This window comes from Myotis myotis, unplaced genomic scaffold, assembly GCF_014108235.1.
Source record: "Myotis myotis isolate mMyoMyo1 unplaced genomic scaffold, mMyoMyo1.p scaffold_m19_p_13, whole genome shotgun sequence".
Lineage (NCBI taxonomy): Eukaryota > Metazoa > Chordata > Mammalia > Chiroptera > Vespertilionidae > Myotis > Myotis myotis.
Genome location: NW_023416317.1, coordinates 35,530,574 through 35,557,112, shown reverse-complemented (window position 1 = coordinate 35,557,112; position 26,539 = coordinate 35,530,574). Strand labels below are relative to the sequence as shown.

Below are 26,539 nucleotides of genomic sequence, written 5' to 3'. Positions count from 1 at the left end.
GGTCTCTGTTCTGTTCCATTGATTTATATGCCTATTCTTGTACCAGTGTCAGGCTATTTTGATTACAGTGGCTTTGTAGTATAACTTGATATCTGGTATTGTGATTCCTCCAACTTTGTTCTTCTCAAGATTGCTGTGGCTATTCGAGGTCTTTTTTTGGTTCCATATAAATTTTTGGAGTATTTGTTCTAGAACTGTGAAATATGCTGTTGGTATTTTAATAGGGATTGCATTAAATCTGTAGATTGCCTTGGGTAGTGTGGACATTTTAATTATGTTAATTCTACCAGTCCGTGACCACAGTTTAATCTTCCACTAGTTTATGTCTTCCTCCATCTCTTTTTTCAACGTCCTGTAATTTTCTAAGTATAAGCCTTTTACCTCCTTGGTTAAGTTTATTCCTAAGTATCTTAATTTTTTTTGTTGCAATGGTAAATAGGATTGTTTTGTGTGTGTGTGTGTGTGTGTGTGTGTGTGTGTGTGTGTTTAGTTTTTCTTTCTGAGAGTTCATTATTTCTGTATAAACATGCCATTGCTTTCTGGATGTTAATATTGTATCTTGCTACATTGCTGAATTTATTTATTAAACCCAGTAGTTTTTTGGTGGCATATTTAGGGTTTTTCTATGTACAATATCACGTCATCTTTATGCAATAATATTAGTATAAGGTGGCTATTGGTTTTAATTGTAGAACCAAAGATTGAAAACTTATAGCTACAGGACAGATTAATGCTCCCAGAGACCTTGCCAATGTGACAAGCAGCTGTGTGGTGACTGGGAGCTGTGAGAGTGGGGGGGGGGGGGGGGGGGAGAATGATGGAGAGAACGTGGGGAGCACTAACTGGCTGATCAAACGTGGTGGTGGATCAAAGCATTACAGTCAACAACTGATGTATCAGGAAACAGTTTTAAATAGGTTACTAAAAGCTATAAAGGTAAACCAACAGAACTAAAATGAAAATGCTCCAAGCAGGGCTTGCGGATGGAGGGAGAGCAAAGGGAAGGACCAGTGGAATGAGCCATGGTTGCATTTTCCCCAGGGTGCAGTCACGGGTCTTCCTAAAGGGGGTCAGGCAGAGGCAGGGACCAGCCTGTCTGTAGCTGCTGACCATTATGGTAGCCACTAGCCACATGCGGCTATTGACTTATTGAAACGTGGCTAGTGTGACTGAGGAACTGAATTTTTAAATTAAAATTTTATTAATTAATATGCAAATTAATAGTGTGCCTAGTGGATATTGCATTGAATAGCACAGGTATAGGTGTTTCTTTCATCATCAGAAGTTCCACTGGACAGCGTTGGTCTAGAGTTTGGGTGACAATTATTAGAAGAATCAAAACCAGAAATGATCCAGCATAAATTCTTGGCTGGGGAAGATGGAACGGGGCTTTTACTCTTCCTATCACACGTCCTTTACACTTTGAATATCTATCATCTATATATTTTCTTGTATGTTCAGAATGCTCATCTCACCTGTCATCTCGAGGGCCACAGAAGTCCATTTCCACAGGATTTTTATGATTATTTTGTTTTTTAAAAAAATCTTTTTATCGTTTTTATTTTTTAGGTTTTTTTAAAAATATATATATATTTTATTGGTTTTTTACAGAGAGGAAGGGAGAGGGATAGAGAGTTAGAAACATCGATGAGAGAGAAACATCGATCAGGTGCCTCCTGCACACCTCCTACTGGGGATGTGCCTGCAACCAAGGTACATGCCCTTGACCGGAATCAAACCTGGGACCTTTTAGTCCGTAGGTTGATGCTCTATCCACTGAGCCAAACTGGTTAGGGCTAAAAAAAATCTTTTTAAAGGGAAGATATTTGTTCTTGTAAATTCTAATAGTCATAAACAAAAGTCATTGTTAATCCTTGTTTTCTTCTACCTAACATCCATGGCTCTGATAAAACACAAAATTATTCTAGTTCATAAAATTGAATTGCTATTTGTCACCTTCCTGGCCACAGCTCTGCTCCTTCAATACTCAATTATTTGATTCCTGTGATCCTTAAAGAGAGCTATGCCTTTTCTTTCAACAAAAGCCGGAACTTCTCAGAGAGGAAGGCAATGTTGGTGGCACCTGAACACGTGATGTGCAGAGGGGCCGCGCAAGCCACTTCCCGGGGGAGCGGGAAGGGCAGTGTGAGGGGCATGAGCACTTTTTAATTTACCTTCTTCAGCACTTGACCTTTTCGGCAACAAGGAGCATATGTTTCTTTTGTAATTAAGTGAAACCAATAAAAAGTGGATTAGATATAATAAAACTAAATGTTTGGCACTAACCTTTTAGAAAAATGAGACCAGATCCTTGAGGAGGCGGCCTAGAGAGCCCTTGGCGATGGGCTCCCGCGCCTCGCCACCTCACTCCGCACCACCCTCTTTCTCTCATCATTCCGGGCTCAGTGTCCTTCCTGTAGTCCTCAAGCACGCCACCCTGCCTCCCAGTATGGGGTTTGCAACCTGCTGGTTTCTCTGCCTAAATTGCTTCCCTGGCTTCACCCTTCCTCACCATTTTTGCCTTCAGGTCTCAGCTAAAAGCCCACTTTCTCAGGGAGACCTCCATGGCAGGTTGTATTTTCCAAAGGTGTTCTTAACAATATCTCCTCTCCCATGTTCCATTCTGCAGCATGACCTCGCACGCACCCATCAAGAGGAGGAGTCACGTTCTCTACCCCCTGGAGCCTGGGTGGACACTAAGACAGACTTGCTTGAACAAAGGAATGCAGGAGAGGTGACCTGGGCCTTCTGAGGAGAGGCTGGGGAAGACTTGCAGGTCCCTTATGGGTCATCGGGGATGCCGACTCCCTCTTGGAACCCAGTGCCCGCTAGAAGAAGGCCAAGCCGCACGGAGAGACCACGTGCAGACACTCTGATCAACAGCCACGGGAGGGAGGCATCTCACATGTCCAGCCAAAGGGGACGCCCGCAGTCCCTGCTGCCAGCAACTGCACAACAACCCAAGAAGAACCACTGAGGTGAGCCCAGCCACACAGAACCATGAGAGGCAGTAAATTCCTGGTTTAAGTGTGGGGGTTGTGTTTAGGAGCAATAGGTATCTAGTCCATCTTCCCAGGAGGGCGAGGCCCCCATTACACTCTCAGGGACCCTCCTTTGGAGAATAACTAATGGGAATAATGTGAGCCAAGCACTGGACCTAGTGCCTTACAGACACTATCTTACTCAGTCCTTCAAAAGGTCCCCTGAGGGAAAGAAGCATCTTTCAGTCCTTCTGAAGTGAGAGAAACAAGGCCGGTCAGGAACATTACGATCACTTCCCCTCTCTGCTCAGCCAGGATGGGAACACCAGGAGCCCCTTTGCAGCACTTCCCATGATTGTCACGGTCCCTGTATCTTTAGGATCAGTTGGATTAATGTCTCTTCCTTCCCAACTGAATTGTGAGCTCCGTGGGTATTGAAAACATGCTATTTTTGTTTGTGGTGAATCTTTGGTGCCTAAAATGTGCTCAATACCGTCAGAGTGAATACATTTCAGTGGCTTCCAGGGGGCTCGTGTTCGAGGTAAGAGAATAAAAGGCCATTTACCTCATTATTCCTTATGACCTCTACTCACCTGTAGTTTAGATGGGAAATATGTATTTGGAATGCAGAGGAGTATGGATATAGTGCTTGGGAGCATAGGCTTTGGAGAAGACAGATCTGGGTTCAAATCCTGACCTGAGCATTCTGTGACCTTGGCTAAGGTCATCATCTCGTCACCTGTAATATCGAGAACATACCGTGCTGGGTGCAGAGAGGATGAAATAATGAAGTAACAGGCAGAATGCCTTGAACACACGGCTTGGCATGCAATCCCAACAGGGTCCCACTGTCATGCACAACAGAAAATTCTTCCAACTCATGGCACAAGTGAGGTCTGCTCACATCAAACCTTAGCTCAGACTGAAATGGCCGAGAGATGTCTAGCTCAGGCTGGGTAGGTACAGGGGAGCGAGGCGGAGACTACACTGACATTTGCATTGATGATTTTTTAAGTCCTTGATTAAAGATTCAGCGAATTCCAAGTATTCAATATACGAAATCGGGCCACATCATGAAGACTGAGAGCTGGACGACCTTCCAACTCCACGCAGATGGACAGCACCCTTTCTAGGAGGTAGGACACACGTCCTGAGAGGAACTCTAACCGGCCTGGCTCCTGGGCCACACACACAGCCCTGAAATGGAGGAGGTAAGCATTTGGGGGGTTAGAGGCTTTCTGCCCCTCTATTCAGAAGCCATAGCTGCTACAAGCAGAAAACAGGCCAACACCTGAAATATGACTAAAGAGGCCTCAGGACTTCCTCCCTGGATGGGGCACGGGCACGGCTGCTGGAACCTGTCAGGGCTCCATTCACACGTTGCCCACGTCATTTCCCACTGCACTGACCAGCTGCTTGCTGTAGTCTCTGTGCATTTGCCCAGCTCTGTGTTTTCCTGTGTTCTCGGCAGAGCTTTCCCAGTGGTGGTCATGTAGCTCCCGTTAGACATTGCTCCTAGTTAGGAGTGACGCACTGTGCGCGTGCGGTGTGACTGATGGCGGGGGCATTGTTGTATTTACAGTAACTCATACGGGTGTTCCCCCACTTGAGGAATGTAATGACGGCAGGAAGCCAGCATGCTACCCCACAGTTACCACAATTTACGAACCCAGAGGTAGGTGTCTCACTTTTGATTGACCAGTAGGGGTTTTAAGGCCTCCGCAGGTTCAAGCCAGAGTGTGTTTACAATGTTTTCTTTGCAAGAGAGAACCGTTTGCAACCTTAACTCAAGCACATTAGAATGGAAAGGACAACAACTGAGCAAAGAAATGGTTTTTTAAGAGGATATTTGGGAGTTGGGCAGAAATAACATATATGTTCAGCCTGAGCATCCCCGATTGAGGAAATGACTGAGATGCCAAGTTGAAGGTTACAACACTTACCTGAACCACTGAAAAGAAAATGGGCAAATCAAAAAGGGGTTGGGTTGTTGAAGATTTAGACACATTTTTTACTCTTCCAAAATTTGGAAGCCATTTTGATTTGAGAGAAGCAGTAATTAGGCTGCAGGGTTTATTTTTTTTTTTTCAAAAATAGCACCAAATTTCATTGATTTGGAAAATAAAAGCTTGGGTTAACAACTCAGCTGGCCTTAGGGAAGCTACATCTCCTCTGGCCTTGAACTTACCATTTGCATTTTGGGGCATACTCTCTCTGGTGTGAATTAAGAAGCAGAAAGGGGTGTCTCAGCCCACTTTACAGTCAGGCAGCTACCACTGTGTGACGTTGTGAGCACCTCAATATAAGCCAGTGTCAAGCCAGACAAGCAACCCATTTTTGACAAAGCTTTTTACCAAGTAATGGCTTACTCTTAAGAGCAGAATATTTGAAATACAATTTTTAAAAGTTAAAATTTCATTAAATGCATGTACTGCTATTGGAGAAATATCATAAAACATCCTTTTTAATGTGACCACTACTTCATACAATGAAAAACTATTTACAATGTGTTGCTTCAAGATTGGTTGCTTTTACATCATATATATTATACCCAGCACATGTCTCCAGCTGGGGAGCTTCAGTCCAATTGCACGTTCTCCTTGTATTGGATGGTGCTCCAAGGTCCCTGGGGATTCAGGGGATCTGTCCACTTACATTCTCCTTAGTAATTATGGCTCAGCAGGCATTCCACCAAAATCATCTATAACCCAGAGACTCTGGTAATCACACATGTAAAATGCGTAGATTACATTTTTCTCCAATAAATACTAATTTGACAATACAATCCATTTCCATCTTAAGAAAGTGTTCTCTTTCTCAATGGAACTAGAGTGAATAGTCGGTGGTTCACACTGGAACGGAGTGATGGTCTTTGTATACAAATATAGCATACTTTGGCCAGGAATATCATTTCTTATTAAAGAGTTTATTTGCCTTCACACGCCGGATTGCTACATACATTCACAGTTTTAAGAGACTGCAATTAGCTATTCCAGTTGTGCTTTAAAATCCCAAATATTATTTTCATCAGTGAGTGCAAAGCGACTGCTCCACCTGACAGTGGTTGGTCCAGAGCTATAACCTCCAAGATGACGACGAGGAAGTGCCCTCACTCTCCAGGCTCATCGCTGGCTTTTTCAGGTATGACTTCCAGACTCCGTCGTGGCTTCTGCACGTCGGCATTTTCTGTCCCTGGTTTATTCAGTCCACATGAAACAGCAGCAAAATGGATTTGTTTCAAGTTCTCCAAAGTCTCGTTCTTAGCGTATTTTAAAAGATCCGCTTGTCCCTGTAACAAAACATGCGATGAAACATGTTAGATATGACCTGGCTTATTGTCACGGTTTGACAACATAGGTCTTCTGCTGCAACAGAAATGTTTTCATTCCTCCAAGGGGGCATGTGCATTTCTTATTGGCACGGCATTAGAACAGGTCAGTTTTAATGAGTTTACCAAGAGTGTGCTGCCTTTTCAGTCCTTTTCATTTAAAAATCTGAACAGAGGTGTATTACATCTTCTAGTAATTTGGCCAATCTTGTTTTTTCCTTTTGTTTTTCTTAACCTTTATATTCTGAAATACATATAAACTCACAGGATGCAAATATAGTACAGAGAGGTCTCGTGTACCCACATTTCCCCCAATGCTTACATCTGTAGTACAACAGTATCCAAGCCAGGGGCTGACACTAATACAATGTGTGTGTATAGTCCTCCATCACTTTAGCCCATGTGTAGATTCATGTAACCTCCACTGAAATCCACACACAGGGCTAACCCGTCACCACAAAGATCTCCCTGGTGCTGACTCCACAGTCACACCATTCCCATCCCTCCACAACCACTAATCTTGTCAAGCTATCCCGTGCATCTGACGATACTTAGCAGCATCCCTGGAGAGTAGTAGCAACGACTCAGTTGAGACAATCAAAATGTCTGCAGACATTGCCAAGTGTCCATATAGCCAATGATTTCAAGATGATGTGGTGTCAATTGCTCCACCGTTATAAAATTCAACATTCCTACTTTAATGTTTTGTTCTGTTTTCCTCCTTATATTTAATCTGCTTCCCACCAAGTGTTCTACTTATACCATTGTCGTTCCTTCTTTCTTAGTCTCTTTGCTCATGATTTTCCCCTTTTCTCAGGCTCTAAATTTATTCCATTACTCAATGATTCCTCTATAGCAGTGATGGTGAACCTTTTGAGCTCGGCGTGTCAGCATTTTGAAAAACCCTAACTTAACTCTGGTGCCGTGTCACATATAGAAATTTTTTGATATTTGCAACCATAGTAAAACAAAGACTTATATTTTTGATATTTTATATATTTAAATGCCATTTAACAAAGAAAAATCAACCAAAAAAATGAGTTCGCGTGTCATAGGTTCGCCATTACTGCTCTATAGTTTGACTTTTCCTTTGCCATACTTACATCCTTAGTACCATCCCTTCTTTCTTCCTTTCTGCTTGTTATTTGTTTTCAATTGCCTCCCAATGTGCATCCTGCACAGATAAAACTTGGGGCCACCTGCAAAGGGTGACAGGTAAGGACTGGCTCTGGCAGACAACAGGGCTATAATCAAATTTCTGCCACTAGTGCGTTCAAATGGCAATTTAAGTCACCATGAGGTGGGACTCCACAGAATGGTTTGCTATTTACCACTTACTGTTCATGATTTTCCTGCTTTATAGATATCTTTAATTAGTTACTATAAATAGGTGTTCCATTATTTAGTTTAACTGCATATCTCCCAGAGGCCTCAGGGGTACCCTCAGTGTCACTTTAAGATGACAGCACACGGTTCCTCTGCTATCTCTCACTTGCGTGTCTTCTGTAACCAAAACCAGAGAATGAAATATAATCTCACAGCCAGGAAACAAAGCCTTTATCTAGACTATTAATAGCAGGTGGTCACAAACATAGTGCCCTTTAGTAACTGTTTTGTGATCAGTCATAAATTTGGGTGATGTGAGACTCATCTAGAAACTGAATACATTTCAAACCAGTATTAAGTTTTCCGCACCACAGGCCAAATGCACAAACCTCTTCTAAAAGTGCGATGGAAACTATGTTACATTTCTTAAAACTACAATTCAAATTGGCATAGAGGGCTAGGAATGTAATTATAGTCCTAAATTTGAGACCACACAGCCTACAATATGCAGAAATGTATATCAGCAAAGCCTTCTGGAAACAATAGGTATTTAACTGAGTGACTACTGTATGCCAGGCACTGTCTAAGCTCTTTACAAAGATTATCTCATGGGAGGTTCAACTACTACCCATACTTTAAAGATGAGGAGACTGAGTTTAGGGAGATTAAAGGCCTCGCCCAATGCAGAGACTACACAGCAAATTTTGCTTAAGCACACACAACTTTAACAAATGGGACTACATCAAAATAAAAAGCTTCTGCACAGCATAAGAAACCATCAACAAAATGAGAGCCCGCTGCATGGGAGAACATATTTGCCAGTGATATCCAATAAGGGGTTAATCTCCAAAATATAAATCGAACTCATACAACTTAACAAAAAAGCTAAACAGACACTTCTCCAAAGTGGACATACAGAAGGCCAAGAAGCACATGAAAACATGCTCAGAGCCACTAATCATCCAAGAGATGCAAATAAAAATGACAACGAGGTACCATCTCACACCTGGCTACATCAACAAACAACAAGTGTTGGCGAGGACGTGGAGAAAAGGGAAGACTGGGGCAGCCTTTGTGGAAAATATTAAACATGGAACTGCCATTTGACCCAGTGATCCCACTTCTAGGAATGTATCCCAAGAAATCGGAAACACCAATCAGAAAGGATATATGCACCCCTATGTTCTTTAGCAGCACAATTTATAATAGCTAAGGTCTGGAAACAGCCTAAATGCCCATTAGCAGATGAGTAGATTAAAAAGCTGTGGTACATATATACAATGGAATACTATGCTGCTGTAAAAAAGAAAACTGTTACCATTTCCAACAGCAAGGATGGAACTGGAGAGCATTATGCTAAGCCTGTGGTCGGCAAACTGCGGCTCACGAGCCACATGCAGCTCTTTGGCCCCTTGAGTGTGGCTCTTCCTAAACCTTAGGAGTACCCTAATTAAGTTTAAAAAATTTGGCTCTCAAAAGAAATTTCAATCGTCGTACTGTTGATATTTGGCTCTGTTGACTAATGAGTTTGCTGACCACTGTGCTAAGCGAAATAAGCCAGTCAGAGAAAGATAAGTATCATATCATCTCACTCATATGTGGACTCTAATGAACAAAAATAGATCCAGAGACATAGAAGCATCGAACAGACTGTGGAACCTCAGAGGGAAGGGAGGGAGGAAAGAGATCAACCAATGAACTTGTATGTATAACTGCATAACCCATGAACACAGACAATGGGGGCTGGAAGAGGTCAATGGGGGGAAAGGGGCACATATGTAAAACTTTCAACAATAAAATTTAAGATTCAATTTCATTCAGAATGAATGCCTTTCTCCTCAGAAACAATTTCATGTTTTACTCAACAAAGATGGAGGTAGGGGGCTTGTAGGCAGCACCAGCGAGGAGGGGTGGTGCTGAGCGGGCCTGACAGAGGGCAGGAAAGGATGTCAGCGGCTGCGGGGGACACTGACCTCCACACGTGGCTCCCACGAATGACGCCTCCGGGGCCTCCATTGTTGAGTAGTGTGGTTTCTATACTACAAAGCGGTGTAAGTTCCAACTGTGACTGCATCTCCCTCGGCTACAGACCTGGCCATAGGAAGGGCTAATTTTCACCCTGGTGGTGAGTGCACCCCTGCAGCAGCAGAGGGGCCTCTCATGACACAGAAGAGGCTGCTCTGGTGGCAGAAGTGGGGTGAGGTCTCAGGAGCAGCCCTCGGAGTGTCCAGATGGAGTTTCCTCGAAACCCAAGCACAGAGGCAGGAGGTTGAGCATGGGTTCCAGGCAGAGACCAGTGCCTGAGAGGCGGGGAGTGCGGCTCAGCTGCAGAGAGGAAGTGGAGGGCACGGGCTGCTGAGAGGGGCAGGGCCAGGACCATGAGGGAGCTCCTGCAAATGCAGTGAACACAGTGCATGCATAGGACTCCCCCCGTTAACCTTTCAGCTCACCTGTGCATCGCCAAATGGTAGCTGAGGCTCGCAATTCCACATGAGAGGGATCCGACTGTCTGAGGTTTTACTGTGCTCAGATGCATCAGAAAGTACAGTCTGTCTAATGACAAACACTATTGTAGTTTGAGTTTCTGAGCCATCTGAGCAGTTTTCACACACTAAACAGAAATGGCTTCCAGTCAGTTACAGCTTTTCAGGAAAACAGGCAACATAATACATCACCTATAATAAATGACCTAATTAAAGGATACTGGCCTCAATAAAGGAAGTAAGTTACACGTAGGCTACGGAAGTCATTTTCCCAAAGGAAACAAATGTTAGGCTTCAGGTTGTCAAGGTAAGCACTGCACCTCAAGTAAAAGCAAATAAAATTGAGATTAATGTCTTACCAGGTGCAAAATCTGTCTGGTTTAATTATTTATTTTGTGGAGAAGTCCTCTGCTCCTAAAGAGAACAAACCTCTAATCACATGCAGGGTCTGTTTTTAGTCTTATTGGGAGGGTGGGATGGCACAGGATGGGGAGGTAGCTTGGTAGCAATTCGTCTGGAAAACATCTTGAGTTGCAAAAGTCCACGACTCAAGTGTGATCCAATCCAACATAACTTTGGCCTCTAAGATAATTTTCAGGCTACGAGCAAAATCATACCGAGTCTCACTCTGGGCTGCTGAGCCCAGCACATGTGAGTATGGGGATGATTCTAGTAGCCCGTTTTATGAACGCTGACACACAGAGCCCTCAGAAGGCCCAGGGCCAGCCGGCAGGGACCACAGCCTCCCATCCTGGCGTCTGTGGGAGGACTGAGCATGTCTGAGTGAGTCAGGCGGGCCTAAGAGAAGATGGGATCTTTCCCAGGGACGGGAAGGGTGTCGGAGAAGAAGGAACAGAGGGATTCGGTGCTGCCTAAGGGCATGACTATCACCAGGGGGTGGAGGTGGAGTCAAATTTTATAAAACTATGAGATTTTACCATCTTAGAAATGGTAACAAATAGAAACAGGAAAATTATCACTAGTGCAGTGAATATTTTAGCAAATGGAAAATAGAGGGAGAGGAAGGTCTTGATTAAGCTGGTGGTTCAAAGTGCATTCCGGAACGTGCTTCCCACATCCCTGATGAAATGAGCAACAAGAGTAAAGTTAGCAAACCAGTAACAAACACAAAACCACAAGCAGCCACCAAACAAAGAAAAGGATACACCAAGATGTAAGCAACTTCTAAAACTCACAGAAGCCATACTGGCAATTCATAAAAATCCTGAAAATTCTAACATCCAACCAAACTGGAGAGAAGCCAAGTGAGGGATGGAGTGGGAGCAATGACGGGACAGAGGGTGGGATGAATCGCAGAAGCATGATGCCAAGTGAAAGAAGCCAGGCACCAAGCAACATGGGAATTAGTCTTGGGATCAAATGGGACAACATAAAAATAGCAATATCCCAGCTCCCTACCTAGATATACTTGAGAATACTCACATTCTCATCTTTCAGAGCAGATGGTCAACCAACAGAGCTTAGAACTGAAATGTGTAGCTTTAAAAATACCAACAAGACAACTCCTATTAACATTTTTCATCTTTTTTCTTAACCTCAGAGCGATTTAGAAGAAATAAATACCCCTTACAGTAGACATTGTTCAGCAATTCATTTAGCTTTTCTACGGTTTACTTTTCTTCTGTTATATAAATTTAAAAAGAGCAATTAAGGTAGGATTCTATTTACTGGTGTACCTTATTTTATAATATCCGAGACTCAGTGCTTATGAGACCTACCGTTATTTTTATAGACTGCTAAGAAAGAAAAATCACCGCCAATGTAACTAGGATACAATGCAAAGATGCCATGGACTATGGATACATACCAATTTCAAAGATGCCAAAAATATGAAAAAATCATGACTCGGAATCAATAAAATGACTCTCCCTCCCTCCCTCCCTCTACCCACAAGCACAACAAAAAGTGTCCTGGAGTGAGCTCACCTACATTTAATACTCGTTATTTCTTAGAGGGAAGATCTGAGGTCATTTTAAAACTTTCATCTTTTCTAACATGAAAAACAACTTCTTTCTAATGAAGACATAAATGAATGACTGCTCTTCAAAGAAAAAAAATGACTGGGAGTAAGTATGCCGAGATGTTAACAGCGGGTCATTCTGGGTGGTGATCATGCATGCCATTTCTTCTTTGTTCATTTCCGTATTTTAAAGCAATTCTTAAAATTGCAAAACTAAACAAAGCAAGTAAAGATTCATAAAACCTGGGATGGCATCCTTAGGTGAAAGCAGTTTGTGGCAGGTGCCTCGTCTCAGGGCGACCCGCTGAGCCCGGGTACCAGGCCTATCCCAGCTTTCACACTGGAAATCCACCTCCCAGGATGACTGGCCACCCTGCATCCTTTACTGTTCCACCTGGAGGGGTGATGCACAGGAGAGACACTTGATTTGACTCTAGAGACTTAATACTTGGTATTTTTTAGGATGCTTCAGGATCCCCAGGGGAAGTTGTTAAAGATTCCTATGTCCCGCCCTGGAGATTCTGATGCAGGACCAGGAGGTCTGAGAGGGCCTCCGGAGGCTACATTTTTAAAATATATATTTTATTGATTTTTGACAGAGAGGAAGGGAGAGGGATAGAGAGAAACACTGATCAGCTGCCTCCTGCACACTCCCTATTGGGGATGTGCCCACAACCAAGGTACATGGCTTGACCGGAATCGAACCTGGGACCCTTCAGTCCGCAGGCCCGGAGGCTGCATTTTTAAGGACCCCAGGTAATTCCTATATGCGGCTTCAAGCTTGCTCAGCAGCGCCTCCTCCTCCTCTCCATATCCAGTGTCCTCTGAAACCTTCCCTGAGCGTATGTGCCCATCCGCTGCCAACTGCACAGCACGCGGAGCTCTGAGGGCTGCCACCTCCCCATTCACCACGAAGAACAAACCATGAGAGGAGCTCCTGCCAGGAAGAGGTTAGCAGCTCAACTCACATCCAAACTTGCATACGAGTCCAGGAGCACTGATTCTTCTAAAGAAAGTGTAAGCCTGGGAAACACACAGGAAGCCCTTCTATTGCACGGAAATGGCACACAGATCTTGCCAATTCTCCTCCATTGCTCGACACCATCCATAGCAAATATTATCCTGGAAATTTGAAAACTACCTAGTACCCTATCCTGTACATTTCTTTCCTTGTGAAAAAAGTCTGGGGTGTTAATTCTCACTCCTGGACATAAGTCTGTGGACAAAAAGAGGGGTATGGGAAGATCTGAAGATGGTGGTGTAGGTAAACACCAGTATTTGCCGCTTCCCACAACCACATCAAAATTACAACTAAAATACAGAACCATCATCCAGAACTGCGGGAGAGCTGGCTGCATGAAGTCCTACAACTTAAGAAGTAAAGAAAGCACGCTGAGACTGCGAGGGGGCTGGTCCGGCACCCACATGCTGGTTGTTGTTTTTTTAATCAGGAGGGAGATCATCTCTGCAGAGGCTACCCGGAAGGAGCAAGGGGCCCCAGCCCCATACCAGCCAGGGTTCCAGAGCTGGGAAGGAGAAGTCCCCGTAACTACAGGCTGTAAAAACCGGCAGAGACTGTGGTTGAGTGACAAGGAGGCTGCTGGAGACCCAGGTGTCCCTCTTAAAGGGCCAAACACAAACCTACACGGAACAGCTTCTTCAGAGCTCCAGCACCGGGGGACCCAGCCACATACAGGGAGGAACTGGATTGTCTGGCATTGGGGCAGGAACTCGGGGGTCGCTTTCTCCCAGATGGGTGCTCACAGAAGTCGCTGTTCCTGTGCTGGGACCTCCCTGTCGCAGGGCTGACTGGCAGCCATATCCAGGTCTCCATCAGCCTGGCCCACACTGTTTGCTCCGCCCTGGTGATTCCCTGAGACCCCACCCCATCCAATTTGCAGCCCCACCCAACCTGTTTGCAGCAGCTTTTCCATATGAAAGGCCTGTCCTGGATCAGGCTTCAGACTTTGGTAAAATATCTCAAACAAGCTGCAGCTGGTGACAGCGTGCTCCAAACCTATCAATAAAAGGCCCAGACTAGGCACTAGCACCAGCCTGCCTTGCTTCACAGCTGGGCCCCGCTTCCTACACAGCAGCTCTCCCACTCTAGTCCCAGCTGGTCCTCACAGCCCACTGGCCTGGAGGTCAACTCCTCCCAGAGGTGCCAATAGCAGTTAAGGCTCAACTACAAGACTGTGCACACAGCCCACACAGGGGCGCACCTAGAGTGCCCAGCTCAGGTGACTGGGGAGGCTGGGCCACTGGGCCCTACAGAACCACCTGCTACACAAGGCCACTCTACCAATGCCAGGAGACATAGCAGCTCTACCCAATACATAGAAACAAACACGGGGAAGTGGCCAAAATGTGAAGACAAAGAAACATGTCCCAGATGAAAAAAATGGAAGCAAGCAAACTACTGGATACAGAGTTCAAAACCATTGTTATACAGTTACTCAAGGATCTTAGTGAGAATGTCAAAGACATGAAAAGGGTCAGTCAGAAATTAAGCATACACTAACTGAAATAAAGGACAATTTATAGGAATTCAACAGTAGAGGATTCTGAGAAATCAACAACTTGGGTGTTTTTTGCTTCCTCATATTCCAATCAGAAGAGCCAAAAGAAAAAAAGACTCCAAAAATAGGAAGAAATTATATGCTCCACCCTCAAGGGAGCACATAATTTGTTAACTATCCTGGAGCTTCTGGGACAACTTCAAGCGTACCAACATTTGCATCATGGGGGTGCCCAATGACGAATCTCAGTGGGAAGGGGAGGGAGGGCAGGAAGAGATTAACCAAAGATCTTCCCTATGGACACAGCAGAGTGGTGAAGACCTGGCGTGGGGCAGGAACCGGTGGAGGGGGACAATGTGGGGGAAAAAGGGAGACATCTGTAATACTCTCAACAATAAAGTTTTGTTTTTTTAAAGGGGTATGAGTTCAGTGACCTAATGTAACATCATGGGGGTGGGGGTGATATGATCATAAATTCCTAACCAGGAAAGGCATGGTGGGTAGTTACACCCCAGTCCTATAACTTCCTTCCTAAAAGGTTTAAGCAAGCCCTGTCCATTGTTCTTGTGCATCTAGGTTAACACACCCCTGAAATGCCAGAAGCAATCTCCTTTTACAGACCCCTGGGAGGGGGTCTGTAAGCACGCTCAGGGAGCACATAATTTAACTATCCTGGACCTGGTTTTCTCCCACCTTCATTTAATCTTCCTTCCTTTCCCTCTTTAACTCTAAAGGCATAAAAACAAAAAACAAAAACAAAACTGCAAACCATCATTCTCCACAGCATCTGAGATCTTGCTTGCCAACAGTGTCCTCAGTTTGGCTCAAATAAACTCTTACAAAAAAGATAGGTTGGACATTTCCTATGTAGACAAGTCAAAAGAAAATCTGTTACCTCAGGGTAGCTATTTGGTTCAAGTACTTATTTCTAAAGCCGGTACAGTCCTTTATGTCACCTGGTTTTCATTAGCATGTGAGCCAGGCTCCGTTTTAGGTGCTTCTCAAACTTTGATGTACATAGGAATGCCCTGGAATCTTGTAAAAACAGAGCTTCTGATTGGTGGGTCTGGGGTGGGGTTGGGCATCTGCAGGTTGAACAGGCGCAGGATGACGCCCAGATTGCTGGGGCCTAGGAGTGGCAAGGAGAGCTGACAGATGGAAGTTGGTTCCCTAAGTCTATTTTTACCTCCAATAAAAAGCCCAGTGAGCATTTATTCCTATCACAAGGCTATGAACTACTGTGCTATTTTTTCCTGAGATTTGCAGGAAATTTGTAGTGTAACCCCCACCTCTGGTGGGAGTGAGTTGGCAAGAAGTAAAGCCAAATTCCTTTTCATTGTACATTCTTATCTCTGCTGTTACCGAACCGCAGCAATCAGAGTTAAACACTAAGCAGAAGACCTAGAGATTTAAAAAAGTACATGTGTAGGAAGGGGAGTGTTTGAAGAAGAAAATGATTTTAATTATAAAAACGAGTAGGGGTTAAATGTGAGAAAACCCAAGTTGGCTAGCTTTGGAAGGGAAACTTGTTAAATCAACTTGGAAAACTGTCATCAGCTGCAGGGATGGATCCTTTACCTCAAAGGGGAGTGTGTGGGGTGGGGTGGGGGGGGGGATTAAAAGAGGCAATGTGAGAATGCCATTAGTTTTGAACCCAACTGAGCAGAAAGTTTGGCAGGTGAATATTACATTTTGCTGTCCAAGATCCAGAGTGAAATAATGTTTTCTGTATTATTATTAAAGTTCCTAAAAATTCAGATGAAGAAAAGTGAAGACCACATTGAGATAAAACTCAAAAAAAGTTTCAAGGTACATACAAAGCATTATTATAAAAATCATGTCATATTATATATTATTAGAGAAAAATACTGGGAGACAGTACAGCCTAGGCCAATGGCATTGTCTCTGGACAGTAGTACTTTACCTTTGGTTATGATATTTTGACATTTTCTAAAAATTTTTTATTTTATAATAAAAAATAAAAGTGCTTTTTAAAAAAAATGGACAGGCTGAGCTAGATGGAAGGAGGGAAGAGAGGAAAGGAGGGAGGGAGGGAGAGAGGGAGGAAGGATGGGAGGATGGAAGGATGGAAGGAAGGAAGGAAGGAAGGGAGGAAGGAAGGGAGGAAAGGAAGGGAGGAAAGGAGAGGAGAGGGGAGAGAGGAGAGAGGAGAGGAGGGGAGGGAAGGAAGGACTGAAGATGGCTTTTCCCTCGAAGGAAATTTCTTTCCAATAGCAATTCCTTTACATATTTCTTCTGATTATGCCCTACACTATTGTCCCCTATGTTTTTCTGGGATCATATTAATATGAAGGCTGTCACTGAGTGTTAAATGAAATTCGAGTAACTAGAATCTTTAAAGTCCCAATCACTCCTCTGTAGTCAATATTTCCTATTTCACACACAGCACCTGGCATCCATGAAGTTCACAATGCTGCAAGGATGGAACGCAAGGTCCTTTCACTTTCTACCGGAATCCACAATGTGCCAACCAACCGTTCAAGTCCCCACATTCTCCCTCTGAGCTGCGCCACCCAGCCATGGTGCCTGCAGACCCTCGGAGGGCAGAGGGCACTGGGTCCCTGTGAGCATGGACAGCTTCCATGTACACAAAATGTCCCGACAGAAAGAAATGTGCTGAAGAAGTCTGCAAAACCACTAGCACCAGCAACAACCTGCTAGGTACCTTTAAGATGGTGATATTCCAGGTGAAGCTCTCCACAGCTTTTTGGAGTTTTCGCTCCTTCAGACCTTCCCTGGTGCCTATGCTGTGCAGGTGTTCATGGAATTCCATGGCTGAAAGAGACAGACAAAATAGATTACTTCTCCCTCCAGGCTGTGCCAATGAGCCAGCAATATCTCTTTTACTAGGTATTGCTACATGATTCCAACGTCCAGTGGAATTTCGTGAACATGCCTATTTAAGAATGTAATAATGGGGAAACACTCAGAATTCAGGGCATCAGGAAGTCGGAAGGCATGTGAGAAATCTGTGGTCGTTCCACATGGTTTTGAGGGCGAACAGGACACACGGTTCGTGCTCCTCGTTTCAGAGGTGAGGAAACCGGGCTCGGCTCGCAGAGCTTGATGCCAGTGGAGGGAGCAGGAGGAAGAGCTGGGACGAGAACCCAGGTTTTGGGAATCTCACAGGCAGATTTCAGCTCTGTTGAGGACACAGTGTCAGCAACTGGGGATGAAATGAATGCAAAATGTATTTCCTGTCACAGGAGAGTCAATCTGAGATTAGACACCACGCCTGTTGTAAAAGGAAGGGGATGGGGTGAAAGACCATAAACTCTAACTGGACATTTATATCATGACTCCATAAAATTCATGTAACCCGATTAATATTCCTTACTGTCATTCAAAAGAGTCTCTTAGAGGCTCCCCATGCCGTGACACCGCAATAAGGCGGGACCGGTATGATGGCCCTTTTATTGGTCTAATAAAATTAGGATTCACTGACTTTTTGCATATTAAATTGTAATCAATTATCCCATCTCTGGCCAATGGGAATCCTCAGACAGGTTTCTATGTCCTTTTGAAATGACCAATTAGCCTCTGATATGTTCCTTGTTTTCTTGCACAAGATGTTCTAGACCAGCGGTCACCAACCTTTCGGCCCTCATGGGCCACCAGTGGTCCTCGGGCCACCGGTTGGCGACTGCAGTTAGACAACCAAGTCCATTCCCCACCTCACACTTGGAAACAAGCATTTCTCTGGATTCTGTCAGGGGGGAATATTTAAAGGCCACATCTATCTTTTATTAAAGGGAAGAGTAAGATCTTGCTAAACTTCCAATTCAAATTTAAGTATACAGGGTTTTCACATACTATATATATATTTGAATTTATGCTTATTTCTTATCTGTTATGGGGACGGTCTTAATTCCTAACCATCTCAACATTACTATTACTAGTATAATTGCTGAATCTAATTTAAACTATTTATTTTGGCCTTGGAATGTATCTTACTGAGAATGTTTGGTAAAAATATTGTATTCTAAGATCAGTCCGAATAATTCTTTTCTCTGTTTGGTTATGTCACTAACCAAGTACAACTAGATTCACTTATTTCTTTTCTTTTTCTTTTTTCATTTTGTGTGTTTTTTTCTGGATGTAATCTGTGTTATAATTATCTCAAAACTTGATTCCAAAGTCAAATTATATACCAAGGTGTATTCAGATAAGTTTTGCTTCCATCCCAATTTCCACTACCCTGACCCCTCCCTCCCCCTATACAGATTTATTAGTTTTTCTTTTCTTTTTTTATATTGTTTCTCTTCGAAAATATAAGCACATGTGTACAAATATTCATAATGCTTTCTTGTACAAACGTAGCATGCTATGTGCACTGCTCTGTACCTCGGCTTTGCCTTTTCCTCACGTGACTACGCCCTATATCTAGTTCTGACTTTCACTGGATGTGATTAACACACTGCAAAACAGACAGACAAAAAAACAAGCAAACAAAATAACCATGGATAGGTGGCAATCTTGTTTTAAAACCCAGGTGTTTTGCTAGAGCATGAAACCACACACACAATTTTTCCCAGGTTACATGTGGGAGCCTCCCTGGCATGTGCTGTACTGAAAAAACGGCCAGGTGAGGCCCTAACGCTGAGACCCCAGTGTGCTGGGGAGGGGGGAATTAAGATTTAATTTTGGACGTCAGCAAGACCTGGGTTTCAGGGCCTGAATCATTAATACTCATTGTGTTTATATTTCTGGGGGCCGGGAGGCACTCGTCTCACACGTCTCACGTAGGTGTGGTAGACAGAATCCATGACTGGGCGACAGGAAGGAGAGACACAGCCGGTTGTGTGCAGGGGGTATAAACAAGAAGGCATACACCTGGATGGCCTTCGGGGCGCACAGGGCGAGACAGGGGAGGGAATGGAAGGGCTGTCACCCCTACAACTGCCTGCCCCGCCATGGGGTATGATGTTTCTTTTTCATTACACATTTCAAAACTGGCGCAAACGTGTGACACAACAATACGCGGGATGTTTCAACGACAAAGTTATCTGCGTGGAAGCCTCCCTCCACTAGAGGCAGACTGTTGGCCTTGCTGAACAGTTCAGCACTGTAACTGGGTAGAAGCTTCCTTCCTTTAACATGGCCTTTCTCCTTTCTTTCCTTTGATTCAAGCTGGGTTCACCCAGGACCCTGACTCACCTGCCTCCTTCTCCCTTGCACAACCACTCCCTTAAGTATTTAAGCCCTCAGGACGAGATTCTGATCGGCATCAAATAATAATCTTTAGAACAAGATTTCCTCCGGTCTGCTGACCACAGAGACTTAGAGATAACACTTAGGCCTCAGTTGTGTTTCATCTCCAGGCCAGAAAAGCAGTGAAACCAGATAGAGATGCCACGGCTGACATCAGGACCAGATGATCAACTACCCTCTTCTCCAACGCCGACCAATCAGTAGCGACCTGCACCCTGACTACAACCCAAACTTCCTTAGTCACCATGACCGGGGATTTTCCCCTTGTACAGCCATCCCTGGGAAGCCATGGGAGCCAGGTCTTGGAGCATTAGCCAACTTGTCTCTGGGCATGAGCCACATCCTAAAAATAAACCCTTACTCTGCTGCAAGCTCCTGTTGGTCTTATTGGGCTTTGATGTGCACAGGCAAATGGACCCCTTTAGTCCGACAGCATCACCCGTAAGGTAATGACACCAACTGCTCGCTGGGCTTCATTCCAACAAGGAAAAACCTACAGATAATACAAGCATGGAAGAGTGGATGGAGGCAGCACTGGCTTTGACCAACACCTATCCCAGATTTAAAGAAAGCAGCTTTCGGAAAGTTCAGAAGAACACAGGCCAGAGGCAGTAACAAGACAGGCTGCTTTGAGAGGGAACAAGGACTCAAGGGGGAAACAGTCAAGATGGTGAAAATGATACTGATAAGGAAGATATGGGAAAGCATTTAAAGAAATAAGTGTAGCTGTTTTAAAAAGCTCATATTTTACATGTTTTTTAGAAAGTGAGACTAGAGAGTTCACCTTTATTTTATCAACTACCCTCTTCCCCAGCTTACATGTGGGAGTCTTAAAATATCTACAGTCCAATAAAAGTCATAGGGAAGTACAGAATGTTTTATTAATAAAGTTCTTTAAAAATGGGGCAAAAAAGGTGATGAGTTGAAAACTGGAAAAGTTGTTAAAAATATAAAAACCCCCAATTTTTAAAATGACCACTGTCATTGATTTCATTATGCTGCACAACAGATGTGTTTCTTTAAAAAATATTTTTATATTATTAACTTATAGACTGATCAGTGCAAGCATGTTGCTCATCTGCTGATATGAAGCATGTACTGATTTTATTTTTATGGGAATAAAGGATTCTCACCATGGCCTATGCAGCATGATTGCTCCCTCTCGCCTCCCCTGTCCTATACCAAGCCGAGGGCAAGGACTTAGGGCACACAATGCAGGGGAGCAAGAGGCAGCTCACGGGATGCTTTACGTACATTGCAGAGGAGACTGGAGAGGGGCACAGAACCCTCCCCAAGGAAATGGTGAAGAAGGACTGGAATATTGGTTTGCCTGAGCCCAGTACCCCAAGATTTTCCAACAACCATGCATTATTTCTGAATTAGAGTCCCTGCCCTTAATAGGAGTGTATGCTTGTAGTTATGTGCATCAGATAATTATGCTGTGAGGAAGTACACTAAGGGCTATTGGACCCAGTTCTAAGGGAATACAGAACGGGAAGAATGAGATTATGCATTTGAACTGGGTCAGTCCCTATATAACAAGAAAATCTAATTATATATATCCAAGATGCAAACTGCATTATTCCCTTGATATTAAATTACCAGGAAATCTATCCCAACATCACAGGGGTCTTTTTGGTTCTTTACATCAACAGTGAGTATAAAGGACTTGTCTGGGGTAGATGTTAACTTTCTCCCTTTTTCCCAAATTATTTTCAGCAAAGAAACATGAACCCAATGAAAAAGTCCTTTAAGATTCACTAAGAATATTAAAAGTATCTCTCTTCTCCTTCTGTGAGTTCTTACCATACTGTCTAAAGAGCAGATGGTGAAAATCAGGTAAGTAAAAACTTTACGACTAAGTTACCACCGTCCCATACCCCCCACAAAGAAACCAAGTTGTTTTTGCTCTAAAACTCCTGGTTCTATAATTTCAGTTTGAGGTGGTGGAGTTAGGAACTGGTGGAAGGTGAAGGAATCTGGAGCTCCCACTGTGGGGACCAGGATGGAACGTTGATCAGCTCTTGGGGGAGCACTGGGTAGACAGGGAGCGCATGTGAATCTGACTGCAGATGGACATCCAGAAGTGGGGGAGGCTGGGAGTTAGGAGGTTGCTCCAGTAATCCAGAGAATTTGAAAGCCTCTATTGCTTGAGAGAGCTTGGAGGAAAGGTAACTCAGCAAAGGACTTGGGGGAAGGGAGCCTGTAAGAGGATCCTAGGGGCAGGCTTCCCAGAGAGGGGATCTCAAGCCTCAGTGTACAAGAGTCCCTGGAGGTACTGTTTAAAAGGCGGTTTCTCTGCCTCTCCCCCAGCACTCTGAGGAAAACCAGAACAGGAGGATGGGGAGATGGGACTGAGACAGGAAGTCATGATGAAGATGCAGAGCAAGCCCAGCAGGTGTCAGAGGGCCACAGGTACAGGAGCATTTCAGAAACCTTAGAATTATGAAATAGCAACTGTCTATCCTAAAAAAGAGAAGGACAGAAAGGGGGACAGGAAAGTCAAGGCTCTTCCTTTTTAAGTGGCCCAGCTCACATGTACAAATATTTATTTCCAAATTATTTTATCTTAAATAAGATTTCTTTCTATGTTTTCTAAGTTTCTTGTTCATTAAAAAGGACTCTAATGTGAATAATCAGGAATATTTACTTGGAGAGGTGAAACTGAACCATTACCCAAGAACTTCTTTAGATGTGGATTTTTCAGAATAGATCTCAATTTCTGTAAATAGTAGTCAATCTTCATAATATTGAAATACAAAAGGTTGCATCATTTTGGATAATGAAAGGAATTATTGATTCATGAAGTAATAACACTAATTGGTCAGGCAATAACATTCATTGATTACACACCAAGTGTAGGACATTACTTTGAATAAAGCACTTTTGATGTTTCTCTTGAAATTATCGTGTTTTCTTTGATTACAAAATCCACATTTTTAACCTGTAAAGGGTCAATCCGCATTTTTAACCAGTACCGTGTGCCATCGATCGGAACAAGTGGTAATTTGAAGGAGCAATACAACAAAATAGCATACATATCAAATCGCATATATATCAACATATGTGTAACGCCATCTACTGAAAAAAATCCACATTATTAACCGATATACCTAGTATGTGGGAGATCTAGCAGGCATGAATGAACTATATACTATAATATAAAAGGTTACAGAATAAATTACAAACAACTGGTAATTTAGGGTTATATTACCTAGTCTCAAAAAATACACTGAAAATAATAAATCAGACAAGTTTAATGTGTTTGCACTTAAATGACTAGCTAGAACAGCCATGGGCAAACTACGGCCCGTGGGCCGGATCCGGCCCGTTTGGCTGTTCTATCCGGCCCGCGGAGCCGAAAGAGCGAAGGGTTCTCTTGCTCTCCCCTCCGCTCCTTCACCAGCAGCAGTGTTAACATGTATTAGTTCACACAAACACTCCCTCCATGCTTTTGTTCCGGCCCTCTGGTCTAGTTTAAGAACCCATTGTGGCCCTCGAGTCAAAAAGTTTGCCCACCCCTGAGCTAGAACATGAGAAGATAGTAAATACTCCTAAGGTGCAGTAGATTGCCCTTGCACCTGTTATAAAAGCGTAAGCAATTATATTGGAAATTATGTAACAAGGAAGACAAGGGCCATTTGGATATTTATAACATCATTCTTGGGCCATACAAAATTATCAACTTAAACATTAGCCTACTACATTTGGTCAAACATTTAATTAATTCACCCCTAATGCCCTGGCAGGGCCAGGCCCAATGATTGTGTGGGCCTTGTATAGCTGGTGGGCCAGATGTTCCCCACCTCTGCTTTAGGGGCTGAAATAGGGGGCTTTCTCATGCCAATGCACTAGTTTCATTGATGAATTATAGGTAAGAAAAATCTACACTCTTGAAAATAATGAGAACTTTAATGAAAATTTCTCTTGTGATGGCCATCTACAAAAATCAATTAGTTAAGTTTAAAAATTACATATTTGAGCCAAAAAAGATTAAATGTTGTTACAGAACGTGGCTGTGAGCTTGCATGGCCCGACAGTGCCTGGGGACTTACAGAGAGCTATGGCCAGGCACTGGTGCCAAACGAGAGGGAGGCAGGTTCTTGACTGAGTTGCTGCTGCTTAGTGACAAGAATCCCCACTGTGAAAACAACCTTCAGGTTCAGAAATAGAAACCAGGACAGTAATAAGGAGGGAATAAGTGGGGTTGCTTTCTTTTTTCAGAAACAAGTTCCATTTCCCTGTATATTTTCAGGATCTTCATCATAAATGTGTATATCTTAGAGCCATGTGTAGTTGTTACATTACCTTAAAGTTAGTTGTTTAACACAAATACTTGTATTTTTCTATTAGTTAATGGCCCAATCTAGTCTGATTTGAACTAAATGGCATTATAAGAGCCTCAAATAAAGCATGGCCTTGCCCATGATTTTTAATGGTGAAACGTAATATTTTGGGTCAAATACCAGTATTAAGAGATAGGGGTAGGGCAGGGAAGCAGGAGTCCTTGATTCTACTAAATCATTGCATCAAAGTAAGACATGAGGTAACAGTTAATTCTGGCCAAAGAAATGAAAATCTTTGTTAAGTTTTAGTAAACTTCATTTGAAAATAAATACTAATTAAGTAAACAGTCTTTTGAAAAGTGTGACATGTTATATAACTGTGATGTGCCATATTATTTAACTGTCAAAATATACATTTTGTTCAAGGGCATTAAAGTTGAAGGTTGTGAGCGTATATCCAGATCCAAAGATGCGCATGGGAACATGGCCTAAAGCTTGGGGTGAGTGATGTCCAAAAAGCAGAGAATGGTCATGTCTCACACACAGACCTGGCTGGGCCTGGCTGAGGCTGCTCTTCTGCCAGAAGGGTTCTCTTTGAGCCTTTCCTGCTCTGTGCCCAAACCCTGCAATGACCCCATGACCCCAAGTCTCTGTTCCTAGTGAAAAGCTGTGGGTTATTTTCCTTCTGGAATGTTAGCCAAGAAGAAAATCTGTTTAAATTCCTTTGTGGTAATGAACTTGAGAACTAAGCAGATAGACAGCAAACCATGAAACAGCAGGGAAAGGACAAATGGAAAACCCATACTCATGTGGTTTCCACACGAGTTTAGCTCAATCTGGTCTACAGGGAATGGAAGACACAGGCCATGGGACCAAAGAACAAGGCCTGGCAATGGATCCATGGTGAGGACTGCCCCAATCATTTAACCTTTGGTTTAGTTATAATGTTAAATTTCACAAAAGTATATTATTTCATTTTTATGTAAAAAAGTATATTTTAGAAAGTTATTGCTTCTTTACATGTCTTCTCTCAAAAATCTAAACAGCTCAGATTTTTTTCATACTGGTAGGTGTTGGTTTCACGTAATTTTTCAATTATTGTTTTAAATACTTTATAACTTAAATATTGTAAAGGTTTTTCTTGGAGACGCTTAAAGCTTAACGACAAAACAATAAAATGTAATGCTGATACAAGTAACATGTTTTATAAAAATTAATGAGTGTAAATTTTCTAAGATGATATAATTAAGAATGTTAGTACAACTGCATAAAATGAACCGTAGTGAAGAGAAATTTCCACTTCTCATCTAATTTCCTGCTTCCCATCACAGCTAACTTAGATGAAAACCAAACAACCATATCCTATCCTAACCCTAAACCTATTACTAGCACAAGAACAGGCATTTATATAAATGGAAAATAACAGAGACCCTGGAAATTGACTCGTGCCATTATGGTAATTAATATTTGACAAAGGAGGTTAGAGAATACAATGGAGTAAAAAAAAAATCTCTTCAATAAATGGTGCTGAGAAAACTGGACAGGTACATGCAAAAATATGAAGCCAGACAACTTACACCATACACAAGAATAAACTCAAAATCGGTAAAATTATTAAGTTGAAGTCACAAAACAATAAAAATCCTTGAAGAAAATATATGCAGTAAACTCTCAGACATCTCACTGATACATATCCTAGGGCAAGAGAAACAAGGAAAAAATAAACAAATGGGACTACATCAAATTAAAAAGCTTCTGTACAGCAATAGAAACCATCATCAAAATGAGAAGTGAGCCCATTGCATGGGAGAACATATTTGCCAATGAAACATCTGATAAAGGATTAATTTCCAAAATATATAAAGAACTCAAAGGAAGACAAACAATCCAATTTAAAAATGGGCAAAAGACCTGAATGGACACTTCTCCAAAGAAGACACACAGATGGCCAAGAAACATGAAAAAATGGTCAAAGTCGCTGATCATCAGAGAGATGCAAATTAAAACCACAATGAGGTGGAGGAGAACCAAGATGGTGGCTTAGGTAAACGCCTGTACTCACCGCCTCTCACAACCACATCAAAATTACAACCAAAATACAGAACAACCATCATTCAGCCTGAAAGCTGACTGAATGGAAACCCTACAACTAGAGAAGCAGAGCAGAAAGCACGCTGAGACTGGTAGGAGTGGGAAGGCACAGAACAGGCTGGTCTGACACCCATCTGTGCCATTTTTTAATTGGGAGGGAGATTGTTTCTGCAGAGGCCGCCTGGAGGAGCCCCACACCAGCCCCCTAGCCCAGGGTTCCAGAGCTGGGGAGAGAAGTCCCTGTAATTTTGGGCAGTAAAAACTAGCGGGGATTTTGTGCGGGAGACCCCAGTGTTCCACTTAAAGGGCTGG

General features: G+C 43.1%; 1 protein-coding gene and 1 long non-coding RNA gene across 10 annotated transcripts in view; both read right to left on the bottom strand.

The window, feature by feature from the left end:
* PLCL2 (phospholipase C like 2) overlaps window positions 1-26,539 on the bottom strand; it is a 173,365-nt gene that overhangs the window by 2,179 nt on the left and 144,647 nt on the right. For 2 of the 9 annotated variants that reach the window (XM_036332699.1, XM_036332706.1), the window contains exons 5-6: window positions 17,305-17,414; window positions 5,281-6,270 (exon numbers count right to left, since the gene is read on the bottom strand). In XM_036332699.1, the coding sequence (XP_036188592.1) occupies window positions 6,091-6,270; window positions 17,305-17,414 (290 nt within the window). In that variant the 3' untranslated portion in view covers window positions 5,281-6,090. Of the gene's footprint in view, window positions 1-5,280; window positions 6,271-10,487; window positions 10,533-15,400; window positions 15,482-17,304; window positions 17,415-26,539 lie in introns of those variants that run through there. The other 7 variants (XR_004971584.1, XM_036332700.1, XM_036332701.1 and 4 more) reach the window with 7 other exon arrangements.
* On the bottom strand, window positions 6,277-8,399 carry LOC118668216. The gene is made up of 3 exons (XR_004971592.1): window positions 7,648-8,399; window positions 7,413-7,508; window positions 6,277-6,553 (listed from the first exon to the last, which is right to left on the bottom strand). It is a non-coding gene; the product is annotated as an uncharacterized LOC118668216 (long non-coding RNA).